The following is a 14,914-nucleotide window of genomic DNA, read 5'->3' on the forward strand; positions in this document are numbered from 1 at the left end:
ACTAGTTATATATAAAAGAAAGATGAAATACATTAAAACTGCACTCTAGAAGGTACAGACTTGATTGTTGGACTCAGTGATTTTATCATTTTGTTCGATTTCAGCTTGAGACAATTCCTTGTCGAAATTGAGACATTTTAATATTTTGAAGGGAAAGCAATCCATGGTGCTTGTTTTTCTGCTACTTCTATATTAGATTCTTAGTGTGGAAACAGGCTCTTCGGCCCAACAAGTCCACACCGACATGCTGAAGCACAACCCACCCAGACCCATTCCCCTACATTAACCCCTTTAGCTAACACTACGGGCAATTTAGCATGGCCAATTCACCTAACCTGCACACGTTTTTGGACTGTGGGAGGAAACCGGAGCACCTGGAGGAAACCCACACAGACACGGGGAGAATGTGCAAACTCCACACAGTTGCCTGGGTCGGGAATTGAACCTGGGTCTCTGGCGCTGAGAGGCATCAATGCTAACCACTGTGCCTCTGATACAAATTTTATTTTTCAATACATCCAACTTAGAATGCGCTTTTTCTTTTGTTCTGTGCTTTCTAACATCCAAATAAGTTGAATAACATTACTGTTCTCTGACTGTACAGCTCTGAAATTAAGACTGATTGCAACAAACCCATTCAAATTGGTGTTGGTAGGTCCAGAGTAGTCAGCATTGGTGAGCCTGGCTCAAACTTCATGGTAGTGATGGCAGCGAGGGTGATCTGGACATTTTCTTTCCCTTATGTTTCTGTTCCTTTAATTTCAGCTCTTCTATTTTAAATTCTAACTAATTTATTCTAAGATGGTGTCAGAGTGGCTATTCTGTGCACTTTTCACTGTATGCCTGTACACTTGTACTCAGCTACATGTGACAATAAAATCTAATCTGAAATCTAATCTAAATTCACTCCTTCCTTGGATCATTTTAGTCACCTGAGATCTTCCCACCTTCCTGTAATTTACAACATTTTTAAAAAATCTAAATGCTCTATTAATTTCTTTTGTAGTCATCTTAACTTTGAAGAGAAAGTTAAGAAAAATAAAGTAATAATTGGTCATATTTTTAGCCCATCATTCAGAATTTCCAAAAAGATTTCAAAACCCTTGAGAAAATTAAAATATAAGATGACAATGCAACAAAAATGTTTTTACATATTTAGAATGACTGCAATGATTTGGCAATCACTGGAGTAGACACAAAATTCTCTTCAGAGAGCCACATTTCGGGTGCAGGATGCATAGAAGCTGCAAGTAGAATTGTAAATCTTGAACTCACAAGATAAGGCAAATAACATATCTCCACTGTGACAATATTGAGCCAAATTTTTTTTTCTATTTTCTTCACAGGTAAAAATTGACAGAGCCAAATACCTTTTCTTCTCCATCTTTGATGAGAATAAAAGCTGGTACATAAAGGATAATATTGAAAAATATTGTGAGGATCCATCACAGGTGAACCCAAGTGATCCCAAATTTTATGATTCCAACCTCATGCACAGTAAGTGATTGTTAATGTTTCAATAACACAAGACATCCAACTTAGCCCTAAATAATCTTTTACATATCTTTCAAGGGATATGTAACTGAAGTTTGCATCTGACTTTAATATTAGCAGTATTTGGATGTTTGGAGGATCATACAATTGACTTTTTCTAGCTTCCGGGTTAGATTGCTTCTGATTAACCTCAGGGCAGTCCTAGACCTAGTTTTATGGGTTTCAGTATGGAAATGGTGGGACAAGTGCTTGTAACTTACATCAGGGAAACTGCACCTTGGTACGATACAGAAAGAATGAGCAATAAAGTATTCCACTTGGTAACAGACAATCTCCATAATCTTTATTATTACATATGATAAGGGAAGACCTTTAATTTTATATCTTTGGGTGTGTGTCTGCGTATTCATCACATACACACAATTAATTAAGATGTACACATTTCTGGACAATAAGGATAAGCTTTTGGATTAAATGTCAGAATAGCATGGGAGGTGGGCAGTTGCGTGAACCTACTCTTCAGACTGGCATGCTCATTTCTTCATGTAGTGATGTGTTCAAAGCTTAAAATATTCCAAGAAGAGAGGGATCAGGCAGCCTGCCTGAAATGGATAATTGGCCAGGTGAGGCTCTTCATAAACCTGTCAGATGGCCGAAGCCAATTTCTTTATAAAACACAAGGTGCATTCAGGGTCCATAACTAGGAGGTCAAAGCAATGAAACAATGAAAAATAAGTCAGTATGTTGGAACAGTAGCCACAGACATCACTGATAAGGGAAAAGCACATAGAAGGCAACTGGCCATCGAGTGTTAAGAGAATTATTTGCAACATAATTCATAAGGCTGTATAAGGGAATGGTTCTGATGGTGGACATGTCTTTCTACATATGGACCATAGACATTCATCACTGAAGTTCAGGTTGACTCCACGTTCCAGATGAAAAGGAAGAAAGAACATTGTAAAAAATAGTGAAATGCTACCCGAAAGATCAGATCGATACAGGCAGATCCCTGAGCAGTGGTGGGGGAACATGCCACAGCATTAGTGCCATAGAAGACAACATCTAAGCGCCCTCATAAGGGTCATCTAAAGACCCACAGGAAGCCTTGCCAAAGACTTCCCATGACTGTAACATTCAAAGAACTTGCACTTCTCTTCAACCAGCTCCATCCAAGAATTGGCAACTGGCACTGGTGGCATCTCACACCAATGGCACCTCACAGCAGTGGAGGACATCATTGTATGATTGAGGTGAAAGGTGCTCCATGCATGGATTGAATAATTTTGACAACAATACACAGCCTTGTCATATTCTATCCACATATTAACCATCCATCATCTAACCCAATACTCATTACTTGATCTTGATATAGGCTCTGGATGAATCTCACATCTGTACCGTCAATGTTATATTTCAGCAGCACATCCAACATCTTTTGGTGATCATTACAAGCCATCAACCTTTCATAGTCTTTGAAGCATATGTGAATATTGTTGTTAACGTCTAGATATTTATCAAAAGTTGCTCTTAGGTTAAAGGACACAAGATGCCATGACTCTACAGATATGTCTGTCAATAAGAGACTCCATGACACGGATGATTCTCATGGAGGTTCATGAGGTGGTCCCTCATCACCATTTACTATTTCCTCAGCTCTTCCATGGCACACTTGAACGCTGGAAGGAACCCCTGGTTGGGGAGTGGGTAACAGGTGCCCCTCCACCCTGATGCTTTGCTTGACTGGTCAAAGTTACTGACTGCAGCATACATTTTGTGAATGTCAGTGTATTGTTCCTACATCCACTTTGAGTGGTGCTGCATATGGTTCTTCATGGGGTTGACCACTTTTTTAGATGGACGACCTCACCCAGTTAAAGTGAGACACAATGAAGTAGATGAGGTAAGTTAATGCCTCCATTCTTACCTCATGGCCCTGCACGCATCTCATGTTGGTTCTCCAGACAGAGCCACTTGACCCCTAAAGATCTGCATCTCTGCCTTTTCTGCTGGCCTAAGCCCGTTCTCATTGTCCAGAACTTGAACTTTGCTTTATTCTCCAGCTCTGATCTGATGTCTATTTCACACTCTTTCACATCTGGCCAGAGATGTTTAAAAAGACTAACATGCTAATGTTTTAAAAGAACACTTTACCTTGACATAAAATGGTGTCCATGCGGTCAGGTGACTTCTTATACGCTTTGTACAGACACGGGGCAGACATTTCTCAGCATATATCGGAAAAGTTGAAGATAAATAATCTGCCCAGGTATTGATAAACACCCTTCTCCATTTAAATTGAAGAGAATATGTAATAAATCTGATAGACTTAGTGGCCTATGAAGAAGGAAGTATAAATATAGACACTCAAAGACTACTCATAACTGGACTATTGATGGGATAACAAACGTCCTCCATTGCATGACAATTTGCTTCAGCATCAACTTATTTGGGTTGAGAATGGAATCTTTGATACTGTAGTCATATGATAGAAACAGGCTCAGGAGAGGAAATACTTTAAGAATTCATAAAGAACCCACAGCAGTCAGTCTGGGATACAAAGGTCAAAGTGAAAACGTCTCACCCAGTAAAAGGGAAAGACTGTGCCACAAAAATGCCCTGGAGGCAATTAAGTGGAGCTAATTTATTTTAGCCACAGGGTTAGAAATGCTCTGATCAGATATGACTACAACTTTGAAAAAGCCAAAACCTGCTGCTGCTTAAACCATGAGTTCATACCCGAGGCTTTAATGTAAATCTTTCTTTCAGTGAACCAATGGAGAGTGTTCGGGCTTGCAAATCTTCTGACAACTTCTTGAAGAATTAGAGTATTAATGATTTCCTGCACTTTAAGAAATCTAAGTGCATGTGACATTTTAGCATTCGTTCTTCTTTTGTGTGTATATACATGTCTTCTCTGAATCTGGAGTGTTGTTGTGAGCATATTTCAAGTGTTCTTGAAAGTAAACTTTTGCCTTTCTGATTTAAACTTATAAGGAAGTCTGTCTGACTTTAAAGTCACATCAAAAGACGTAAAAATACTCTTCAAAAAAATGCACCCAGCTGCAGTTTTTTGAAAGATGGGTTAAAAGGGAAAATATATTTCACATCTCTATAACACATCTCTACCAAGGTGTGAGGACTCAGAGGTTCCATGTGTGCACAAGGAAGATGTCATGGTGGAGATAGACCCGACTGTATCTTCCTCCGCTGGAATTTGTTGTCTTCGTGTCAACTCCTCCTCCTCTGCAGTTGGCCCTATGAAACATATAAGAAAAGGTAGTCATGAGATCTCAACACAATTAATGCAAGCTTCAGCTGCTTAAGATAATGAAATGACAATTCACTGTTCGGAGAGGACGTGGCGGTGTTCAGATTTTTTCAGTCGTGTCCATGTTGGGTTCTTGTTTTGCCATCGCCAATGCTCCAGACACTATGGCCAGATCAACAGCTATCTTCAAAATGGACCTGTTGTGTGCTCTTGGGTGTCCTACTACATGAACGTGTTCTCTTTCACCTTAGCATTGTTATTTGGCCTCTGTTTGGCCCACAAGCTGAAGAACAATTCCATAAAACAATAGCTCTCTCCTTCACCCAATTGCAGATTTTTATTCATGAACGGTGTTTCTGACTTCCCCATTGCCTACTGTCCATTAGCACTGCTTACGGGTTCTCAGTGCTGCTCTCCTATGATCAGAACTGAACATAGCTTCAGGATCCCCAAATATTTTGCATTTGATGATTGCTCACCAGGATGCTTGCCTAGTGGGCCTATGTTTGGACTGACTCAGCCAGAAATGCAAAAGTCATTGAAATGTTTCCTGCACTGGACTCAAATCCTCTTCAACTCTTCTCTGCCATTTGACTCCTGTGCCATTTCAAGCCATATTTTGCATCTGCCATGCAGGCCCTCTCATGTCATTCACAATTAAGTAGACGCTTCTCCATGCTGTCACCACGATTAACATATATCGAGTGAGGAGTTAGAGAAATGGTGTGGAGTTACTGAATTCTCCTATTCACTGCCCTCTGTTCAAAGCATCTTTCAGCTATTGAGATAAATAGCAATCACAGCAATAATTGTCGCTTGCCCTTTAAATCAAGCCTGCTGCTTCTTCTGAATTGCCTCCTTCCTCTGCTTGCTGTTGCTAATTGGACTACGAGCAATGAATGTGACTTTGGGTCAATTAAGTTGACTATCAATTAAAAGGCAATGTGTGGAACCCAGAAATGAATATGATGCTGAAGTCTCTGACCCAGGAAATGAAATCCTAGCCCAGTTTTTTTTTCACATTTGTCACTTGTCTGTATTATTAACATATACCAACGTTATATTTCAGGTACTGATCTGTATGATTGCTTGTTATTTTGTAGGTATTAACGGGTTTGTCTATGAAAATGTCCCCGGATTGAAATTCTGTGAGGATGACGTGATTTTTTGGCATGTAATCGTTGGTGCTGAAGACAACTTTCTTTCAATTTATTTCCATGGACAAACATTTAAACATGACGGGGTGTATGAAGATGTGTTAACTCTCTTCCCACTTTCCAGTGAAACAATCCACATGAACATGGATAACATTGGTCAGTAATACAGAATCTTATACTTAGTTTACAGGGAAATGAAACATATGGACCGCCACAAAACCTCTATCCATGATCCTAGCATTGGTTCGGTTCAGCTCATATTCCCCCCTGAGTGTATGATATCAGTGGGGTGATGTCAAATTTGCAAGCAGATACTAAGAGTTGTAAAGTCCAGCATCATCTGTTTCATGCAGTCAGAAAATATGAACCAATCATAATTCTTGAAGGCAACAAAGGAAGTAAATCTAGACATTCCTACCCCCTAACTTTGGGCAGAGTCCAGACCACTTTATCCACTGGGACTACCTCGAAGTCAACATGCTGGAACTTACTAGCCTGGTAAATCGGAGCTTCTAGATGAGAAAGGCTCTGGTCTATTTTTGGTTCCACTCCATGAACTTTAAAGATATTAGCACATAATGATAGTTATCAGTTTTGCCCTTTACAAGGTATGTCACAAAAATCTAGTAAATGTTAGTTCAAATCAAATGCAATAATCTCAGCTCCAAGACATTACTGCAGGAGTTCCTCAGGTTAATGTCCTTGGCCAACCATCTTCTGCTTATTCATCAGTGACCTCCGCTCGGTATAAGGCCAGAAGTGGGAAATGTTCACTGATCAACACCATTCACAACTCCTCAGACACTAATATAGTCCATGTTCAAATTCAGCGCAACTTGGACAGCATCGGGCTTGTGCAATTGAGTAGCAAGTAACAAACATGCTGGACAAATGCTAGGCAATGATGACCTCTAACAAGAGAGAATCTAATCATCTTGTCAGGTCATTCAATGATTGCATCATTGTCGAATATCCCACTAACAAGATCCTGAGGAACACCATCGACCAAAAATTGAACTAGATCAGCCATATAAATATAATGGCTACAAAAGCAGGTCAGAGTTTGGGAATTCTATGACAAGTAGCTCACCTCTTAGCTCCCCAAAATCTGTCCACCATCTATAATATACTTTGGGGTGTCATGTAATATTGTCCACTTGCTTGGATAATTGCAAATCCAACAACACTCAAGAAACTTGGTACCACCCGGGACAAAGCAGCGCACATTCAATTTCTTCAATACCCACTCCCTCCACTGTTGATGCACAGTGGCAGCAGTTGTGTTTCATCTGCACGATGCACTGCAACAACTCATCAAGACTCCTTTAACATCACCTTCCAAATCGGTGACCTGTACCACCTAGAAGGACAAGTGCAGCAGATGCATGGGAACACCACCACTTGCATGTTCCTTTGCTAATAACATGGAATGCAGCAGATCAAGAAAGCAGCTCATCATCATCTTTTCAAGAAAAAAAACAAAAGAACTGCAGATGCACGGTGCATGGTGGCCCAGTGGTTAGCACTGCTGCCTCACAGCGCCAGAGACCCAGGTTCAATTCCCGCCTCAGGTGACTCTCTGTGTGGAGTTTGTACATTCTCCCCGTGTCTGCGTGGGTTTCCTCCAGGTGCTCTGGTTTCCTCCCACAATCCAAAAAAAAATGTGCAGGTTAGGTGAATTGGCCATGCTAAATTGCCCATAGTGTTGGGGGGAAGGGGTAAATGTAGGGGAATGGATCTGGGTGGGTTGCGGGTCGGTGTGGACTTGTTGGGCCGAAGGGCCTGTTTCCACACTGTAAGTAATCTGTAAAAAACATAAATTGTTGGAAAAACTAATCAGGTCTAGCAGCATCTGTGCAGAGAAAACATTTAGTGCTCTGAAGAAGGTTATTGGATCTGAAATGATTTGGACATGGCAGTGTTGGACTGGGGTGTACAAAGTTAAAATTCACACAACACCAGGTTATAGTCCAACAGGTTTATTTGGAAGCACTAGCTTTCGGAGCGCTGCTCCTTTATCAGATGGTGCCACCTGGTGAAGGAGAAGCACTTCGAAAGCTAGTGCTTCCAATTAAACCTGTTGGACTATAACCTGGTGTTGTGTGATTTTTAATTTGGATATCTGAAATGTTAAGTGATTTTTTCTCCACAGATGCTATCCTGCTGAGATTTTTCAACAACTAATGTTTTTGTACCAGCTTCTCAAGGGCTATTATGGATGTGCCAATAAATACTGGCCTAGCCAGCAATGCCCACATCCAGAAAGCATTAAAAAAAACTATCTGAATTGCTCTTCCTTATAGTCTAGGACTGACATCCCAGCTAAAATCACATTCAAAATGGGAGAACTCCTAGTTCTGAAGGAGAATCACTGGACTCGGAATGTTAACTCTGTCTCAATTTCCACAGATGGTGCCAGACCTGCTGAGTTTTTCCAACACTTGTTTTCACTTCAATTACTAAATTAAACTGATTATGTATGATTACACTTAAATTTATGTAAAGATTGATTCTTTCTAGCTTTATTATTTTATTTAGTTACTAATTTTCACGTCAATCTCTCAACCTTCAGGTTTGTGGTTCCTTGAACCCCTCAATTATCATTATCAAGTTCAGGGCATGAGGGCAAAGTTCAGAGTTCGTTACTGTGACAATGACCCAGAAACCATTGAAGAATTCCTTCAGGAAATTGATCCTGACGAGGCATATGGGAATATACTTCAAGAAGAAACAGAGCAATTTATTTTCACACCCCGCGGTTTCAAAAGGCACAACAACAACATAACAAAACTATATGAAGCAATTGAACTAGAAGAATTAATGAATATCACTAATGAAGTGGAAAATATGACTGAGAAAGATCAAATCTGGTCACATTGTAGACCAAGGCCAAATCATACATTACGTAAGCAATACACTGAGGAAAAAAAAGGAAATGATTATACAAATCATATCAATCATTTATCTAAAGACTCCAAGAAACTGAATCAAAGTATTAGGAAGGATTTCTCTCATACAACTGAAACCAGCAACAAGCAAATTGCAAAAGAACCTGATAATTCTTCCATCACTAAAAGCAGCAGAGTTAAGAAACACAATAAAGGAGAAATCGATGAGTTAATTAAAACAGATCATAGCTCAGATAATCTTGTTTGGAAAGGCAGAATGGGAGAGATGCCATTGCATGATCATCCAGAACATAACCTGACCTTTGCAGGAACAGATAGAAAACTAGACTCCCTATACACAAATCAGATTCTTAAAAAAGAAGAGGTTATATCAACCAACAAATTGAAATTGAATCAAAGCCAAAAACTGGACCATGGGACTAATGCAAAAAGCTATCTTCACAAAACATTGACATTGGAGCAGGTATTTAGCAACGGAACAACTGGGGCTAAATTCTTGGACAATGATACAGCTGCAACCTTTAGGGAATCTGACAGTATGACATCTAATCACACATCATTTAACGGAACTTCAACCACGCCAGCTATAATCGATTCTCAACAATCCAATGAAGAGTCAATTGATTATGATGACTATGCAGATGACATTAACAGTGGGGATGACGATGAGTCCAACTACAAAGATCTCCATAATGTTAACTCTGGAGACTTCTCTAACAGAGAGTGGTGCCCAGAGGAAGAGGCAAGGCTGACCCCACGAACAGCTAATTCGCAGTCTAAATACTATTACATTGCAGCTGAGGAACTGATATGGGATTATGCGGCCAAGCAAACAAATGAAGCTTTTAAGCACAGGTAAGTGAATATCAATTTTGCTTCAGAAGGGCAGTATAACAAAAAAGATAACAATATCTAGTCAATTAACTACAGATTGCACATGTAGCATTTCTATTCAAGTCCACTACTTTTGAAATTTATATAAATAAGGCACCAACTTGTTGCAGGTAAAGCACAAGTCAACAAACTTTTTAAACACCAAACACAGTACATTACAGACAGAGTTACAGAGAACAGGTTAAATAAGGCTCTGTTGCCCTATGACATCCAATCGTAAATGGCCCAGATAACAAAACAATGAACAGAAAGACCCCAAAGAACTGAGGTGCTGGAAAACAGAAACAAAAACAGAAATTGCTGGAAAAACTCAGGCAGGTCTGGCAGCATCCTTGGAGAGAAAGCAGAGTTAACATTTTGGATCCAGTGACCCTTCTTCAGAACCTAACAGTAAAGCAGAGGTTCAGGTCGAATGAACATCACCACATTGAATGACATGATAGGCCAAAACATGGCCAAAGACATGGCTGAAGGGTCAAAAGCACATTCTGAATGGCAAACACGGAATGGGTCATTTATCTTGGCTTCCTTAACATTGCAGATGCTAGTCTTCAGCAAATGCAATTCACCCCATTGACACAGCAGAGATTCCAGATCTCAATATCTTCCCAGATTTAATACTGAAGAATTACGCTCAAGAATTATCCATATCCCTAGAAATGTTTGATAGTACATCCACAACTCTGGTATTTATCCAATAAGTCAAATTTAATGTAACAACCATTGAAAATATTGGCTAAAGTATTGTTAGCAGTTGTACATGTATATTAAATAAAGACATGTAGTAAATTGTACATATCATGTTCACATAGTGTAGGACAAAATCATCAAAGTGTTGGAAGGTTGTGGGTGATAGTGATATCAAGTAGCACTTCCTGAGAAATATTATTTAAGAAAGGTGGTAAGGACAAGCCAGGGAACTACAGACCACTTGAGCCTGGCGTCGGTGGTGGGCAAGTTGTTGGAGGGAATCCTGAGGGACAGGATGTACATGTATTTGGAAAGGCAAGGACTGATTAGGGATAGTCAACATGGCTTTGTCCATGGGAAAACATGTCTCACAAATTTGATTGAGTTTTCTGAAGAAGTAACAAAGAGGATTCATGAGGGGAGAGTGGTAGACGTAATCTATTTGGATTTCAGTAAGGCATTCAACAAGGTTCCCCATGGGAGACTGGTTAGCAAGGTTAGATCTCATGGAATACAGCAAGAACTAGCCATCTGGATACAGAACTGGCTCAAAGGTAGAAGACAGAGGGTGGTGGTGGAGAATTGCTTTCCAGATTGGAGGCTTGTGACCAGTGGAGTGCCACAAAGATCGGTGCTGGGTCCACTACTTTTTGCCATTCATATAAATGACTTGGATGTGAGCTTAAGAGGTATAGTTAGTAAGTTTGCAGATGACACCAAAATTGGAGGTGTAGTGGACAGCGAAGAAGATTACCTCAGATTACGACGGGATCGTGATCAGGTGTAACAATGGGCTGAGGGGTGGCAGACAGAGTTTAATTTAGGTAAATGAGAGGTGCTGCATTTTGGGAAAGCAAATCTTAGCAGGATTTATACACCTAATGGTAAGGGAGTGTTGCTGAAGGGAGTGCAGGTTCATAGCTCCTTGAAAGTAGAGTCATAGGTAGATAAGATAGTGAAGAAAGTGTTTAGTATGCTTTCCTTTATTGGTCAGAGTATTGAGTACGGGGTTGGGAGATCCTGTTGAGGCTATACCTAGGATGTTAGTTAGGCCACTGTTGGAATATTGCATGCAATTTTGGTCTCCTTTCTATCGGAAGGATGTTGTGAAAGGATTCGGAAAAGATTTACAGGAGTGTTGCTAGGGTTGGAGGATTGAGCTATAGGAAGATGTTGAATAGGCTATGGCTGTTTTCCCTGGAGAGTTGGAGGCTGAGGGATTACCTTATAGAGGCTTATAAAATCATGAGGGGCATGGATAGGATAAATAGACAAGGTCTTTTCCCTGGGGTGGGTGAGTCCAGAACTAGAGGGCATCGGTTTAGGGTGAGAGGGGAAAGATATAAAAGAGACCTAACGGGGAACCTTTTCATGCAGAGGGTGGTACGTGCATGGAATGAGCTGCCAGAGGAAGTGGTGGAGGCTAATAAATTTGCAACATTTTAAAGGCATCTGGATGGGTATATAAATAGGAAGGGTGTGGAAGGATATAGGCCAGGTGCTGGCAGGTGGGACTAGATTGGGTTGGGATATCTGGTTGGGATGGACGAGTTGGACCATAGGGTCTATTTCTGTGCTGTACATATCTATGACTCTATAACCCGATCACTGATGCCCAGTTTTCTGTTTTGTGAAGACCATTCAGCTCCAGTCACCATAACAGTCTTGACAATTATGAACAAATGAGCTAAATTTCAATGTTGAGCTGAGAGTGATTACCTTTGATATCAAGAGAGTATTTGACTGAGTGTGGCATCAAGGAGACATAATAAAACTGAAGTCAATGGAAATCAAGGAAAAAATCTCCATTAGTTTGAATCATACCTAGCACAAAGGAAGGTGGTTATGGTTGTTGGATGCTAATCATCTCAGTATTAATGCTTCACTGCAGCAGTTCCTCAGTATAGTATCTAGGCCCAACTATCTTCAGCTCCTTCATCAATGACTTTCCCTCTATCATAAGTTTATTAATGAGGGATGTTCACTGATCGACACCATTTACAGCTCCTCAGATACTGAACTAGTCTGGGTTTGTATGCATCAAGACCTGATTGGGCTCATAAGTGATAAATACCATTCATGCTCTACATCAACCAGGCAATGGCCATCTCCCTTTGGCACCCAATTACATTACCATCACTAAATCCATCACCATCAGTAACCTAGGAATCACCAGGGACTAGAAATGTAACAGGACAAGCTTCCACATAAACCTGTTGGACTATAACCTGGTGTTGTGTGATTTTTAACTTTGGACAAGCATAAAATCCTACATAAAACAAGTCAAAGAATGGGAATTCTGCAGCAAGCAACACAACTCCTGACATTCCTAAGCTTGCTCATCATCTACAAGGCACAAATCAGGAGAATATTCTGCACTTGCATGGTAGGAGAGAAGCTCCATAAACACTTAGAAGACACTACACCATCCAGGTCAAAGCAGCTTGCTTGATCAGCACCCAATCCACTCACTTCACCTTTAGCACAAAGTGTACCATACATAAGCTGCTACTCACCAAAGGATCCTTTGAAAGCTTTTTCCAAATCTACTTCTATCAAGGTACCATCCTGACCATTAACATATAGTGTTCCTTCACAGTTGCTGGGTCAGTAGTCTGGTATTCACTCTGTAGTAGCACTGTTGATATTTTTACACAACCAGAACTGCAACAGTTCAAATAGGTGATTCACAATTACTTTTTGAGGGGCAATTTGGAATGGGCAATCAATATTGATCTTGACAGCAATACTGAAATTCCATGAAGGTTTTGAAGGTTGTTGCAAGGCTTTAGGGAAAATTCAAGTAAAACTTGCATATGACATACAAAAACAGAAATTGCTAGAAAAGCTCAGCAGGTCTGTGGAGAGAAATCAGAGATAACATTTTGGGTTGAGTGATCCTTCCTCAGAACTAACCTGGGGTTGACCTGAAACATTAACTCTGATTTCTCTTCACAAAAGCTGCAGGACCTGCTAAGTTTTTCCAGCATTTTCTGGAGTTTTCTCTGATTACAGCAGCTCTTTCGATTTTTATTGCATGTGACATATACTGGCATGATTCAACATGTATGCTACAAAATGGTGCTCCAGTACACCCAATCCAGTCATTTCCAAGTATTGCTGAGTTTTCTTAAATTGATTTTCCCTCTGGAAGAAGCAGATATTCTAGAGGAGTTGCAGTATGCTTTCATTGTAGCTGTCAAGGGCTATTTTGATAAAATGAACAAATACTAATATGAACAAATACAAATACAGATGTAACATGCTCAGATTATTGACTGGAGAATGCAGAGGGATTAAAGGTGTAAAGCAGCAAAAACAATAATTCATGAAGTTAAAACAAAAAAAAATCAACATTTTATTTAAGAGATTATGAGACATCACCTCAGTTACTGAGCTTGTTTTGGGGTGTGTTATTTTACTGTTATTTAATGCATGTCTGGTCAGACAGTAAGTATTGCAGCATCCGTTGACTTAAGGAGTTAAGCGCTGCAATTATCTGCTTTTTCGGGTATTTTGAGTATGTACTGAATACTTGTATTACTTTTTGGGTGCAGAACTATATTCTATTTGCAAGAAACTGATATTTTGCAGTTTCTGAGATAAATATCATCAGCTCATTATGATATTAAATTAATGTCAATTTCATATAGGCAGAGACAGCAATCACAGGGGAAGGGTCTTGGCAGCAAATTCAAGAAGGCAATATTTTTGCAATACAAGGACAACACATTTAAACATCGCAAAGTCCGTGGAGAAGCTGAGGAACATTTGGGTATTCTTGGGCCTGTTATCAGTGCTGAGGTCAATGATATCATTGTGGTGAGTCACCAATTTTTCAAAAACAATATATGAATTTAAATCGAAGTTTTGTAAATTGAGTGCACAGCTACATTTAGGCTCATAATTTAGTTTCGCATTAAATGGACGTCAGGGGGTCACCAATCCAATTAGTTCCAGTCCAGATACTTATGTATGTGCCTTGGAACTCAGAATGTGCCGGTTAATATTTAATATACTGGTTGATCAAGAGGTCAACATAATCATGTAAAAACACAGACAATGTAATAGAAATTTAATGCAGGAAGTCTATGCACCACAGTTACACTTCATTTACAGCATAAATCACTGAAATAATAATGCGACTTTGCCTTAAATAAAACTTAATAGCAGAGAGCCTTCTTACACGCGCCCTCAGCAGATCGCGATACTACAACAAGTTTCAGTATTTAAGATGTTGCCAGTTTATCAGGAGCACCAATTCTTGGGTGCCAGTTAAAACAACATTTGTTTGCAAAGGCACCAAGGTGGCTCACCAAAAAGAATCATAAAATACTGCTGCATAGAAGGAGGTATCTCGTCTCTGCTGAGTTTTTCAAAGAAAAATCCAGTTATTCCGCTCCTCAGCTCTTTGTCTATGCCCCTGCAATATTTTTCTCCTTCAAAGTATTTATCCAAATTTACTTTCAAGACTACTATTTAATCTGTCGACACACTAC

General features: G+C 39.8%; 1 protein-coding gene across 2 annotated transcripts in view; it reads left to right on the plus strand.

Moving 5' to 3' along the window:
* LOC122557177 (coagulation factor V) overlaps positions 1-14,914 on the plus strand; it is a 104,552-nt gene that overhangs the window by 44,351 nt on the left and 45,287 nt on the right. The window contains exons 11-14 of one of the 2 annotated variants that reach the window (XM_043704576.2): positions 1,347-1,497; positions 5,869-6,078; positions 8,495-9,686; positions 14,069-14,237. In XM_043704576.2, coding sequence (XP_043560511.2) covers positions 1,347-1,497; positions 5,869-6,078; positions 8,495-9,686; positions 14,069-14,237 — 1,722 coding nt within the window. The remainder of the gene's footprint in view (positions 1-1,346; positions 1,498-5,868; positions 6,079-8,494; positions 9,687-14,068; positions 14,238-14,914) is intronic. The other variant, XM_087992101.1, reaches the window with a different exon arrangement.

Source organism: Chiloscyllium plagiosum, unplaced genomic scaffold (genome assembly GCF_037043375.1).
Source record: "Chiloscyllium plagiosum isolate Xiang-an unplaced genomic scaffold, Cpla_swu_hap1 HiC_scaffold_11, whole genome shotgun sequence".
In the NCBI taxonomy this organism is placed as follows: Eukaryota; Metazoa; Chordata; class Chondrichthyes; order Orectolobiformes; family Hemiscylliidae; genus Chiloscyllium; species Chiloscyllium plagiosum.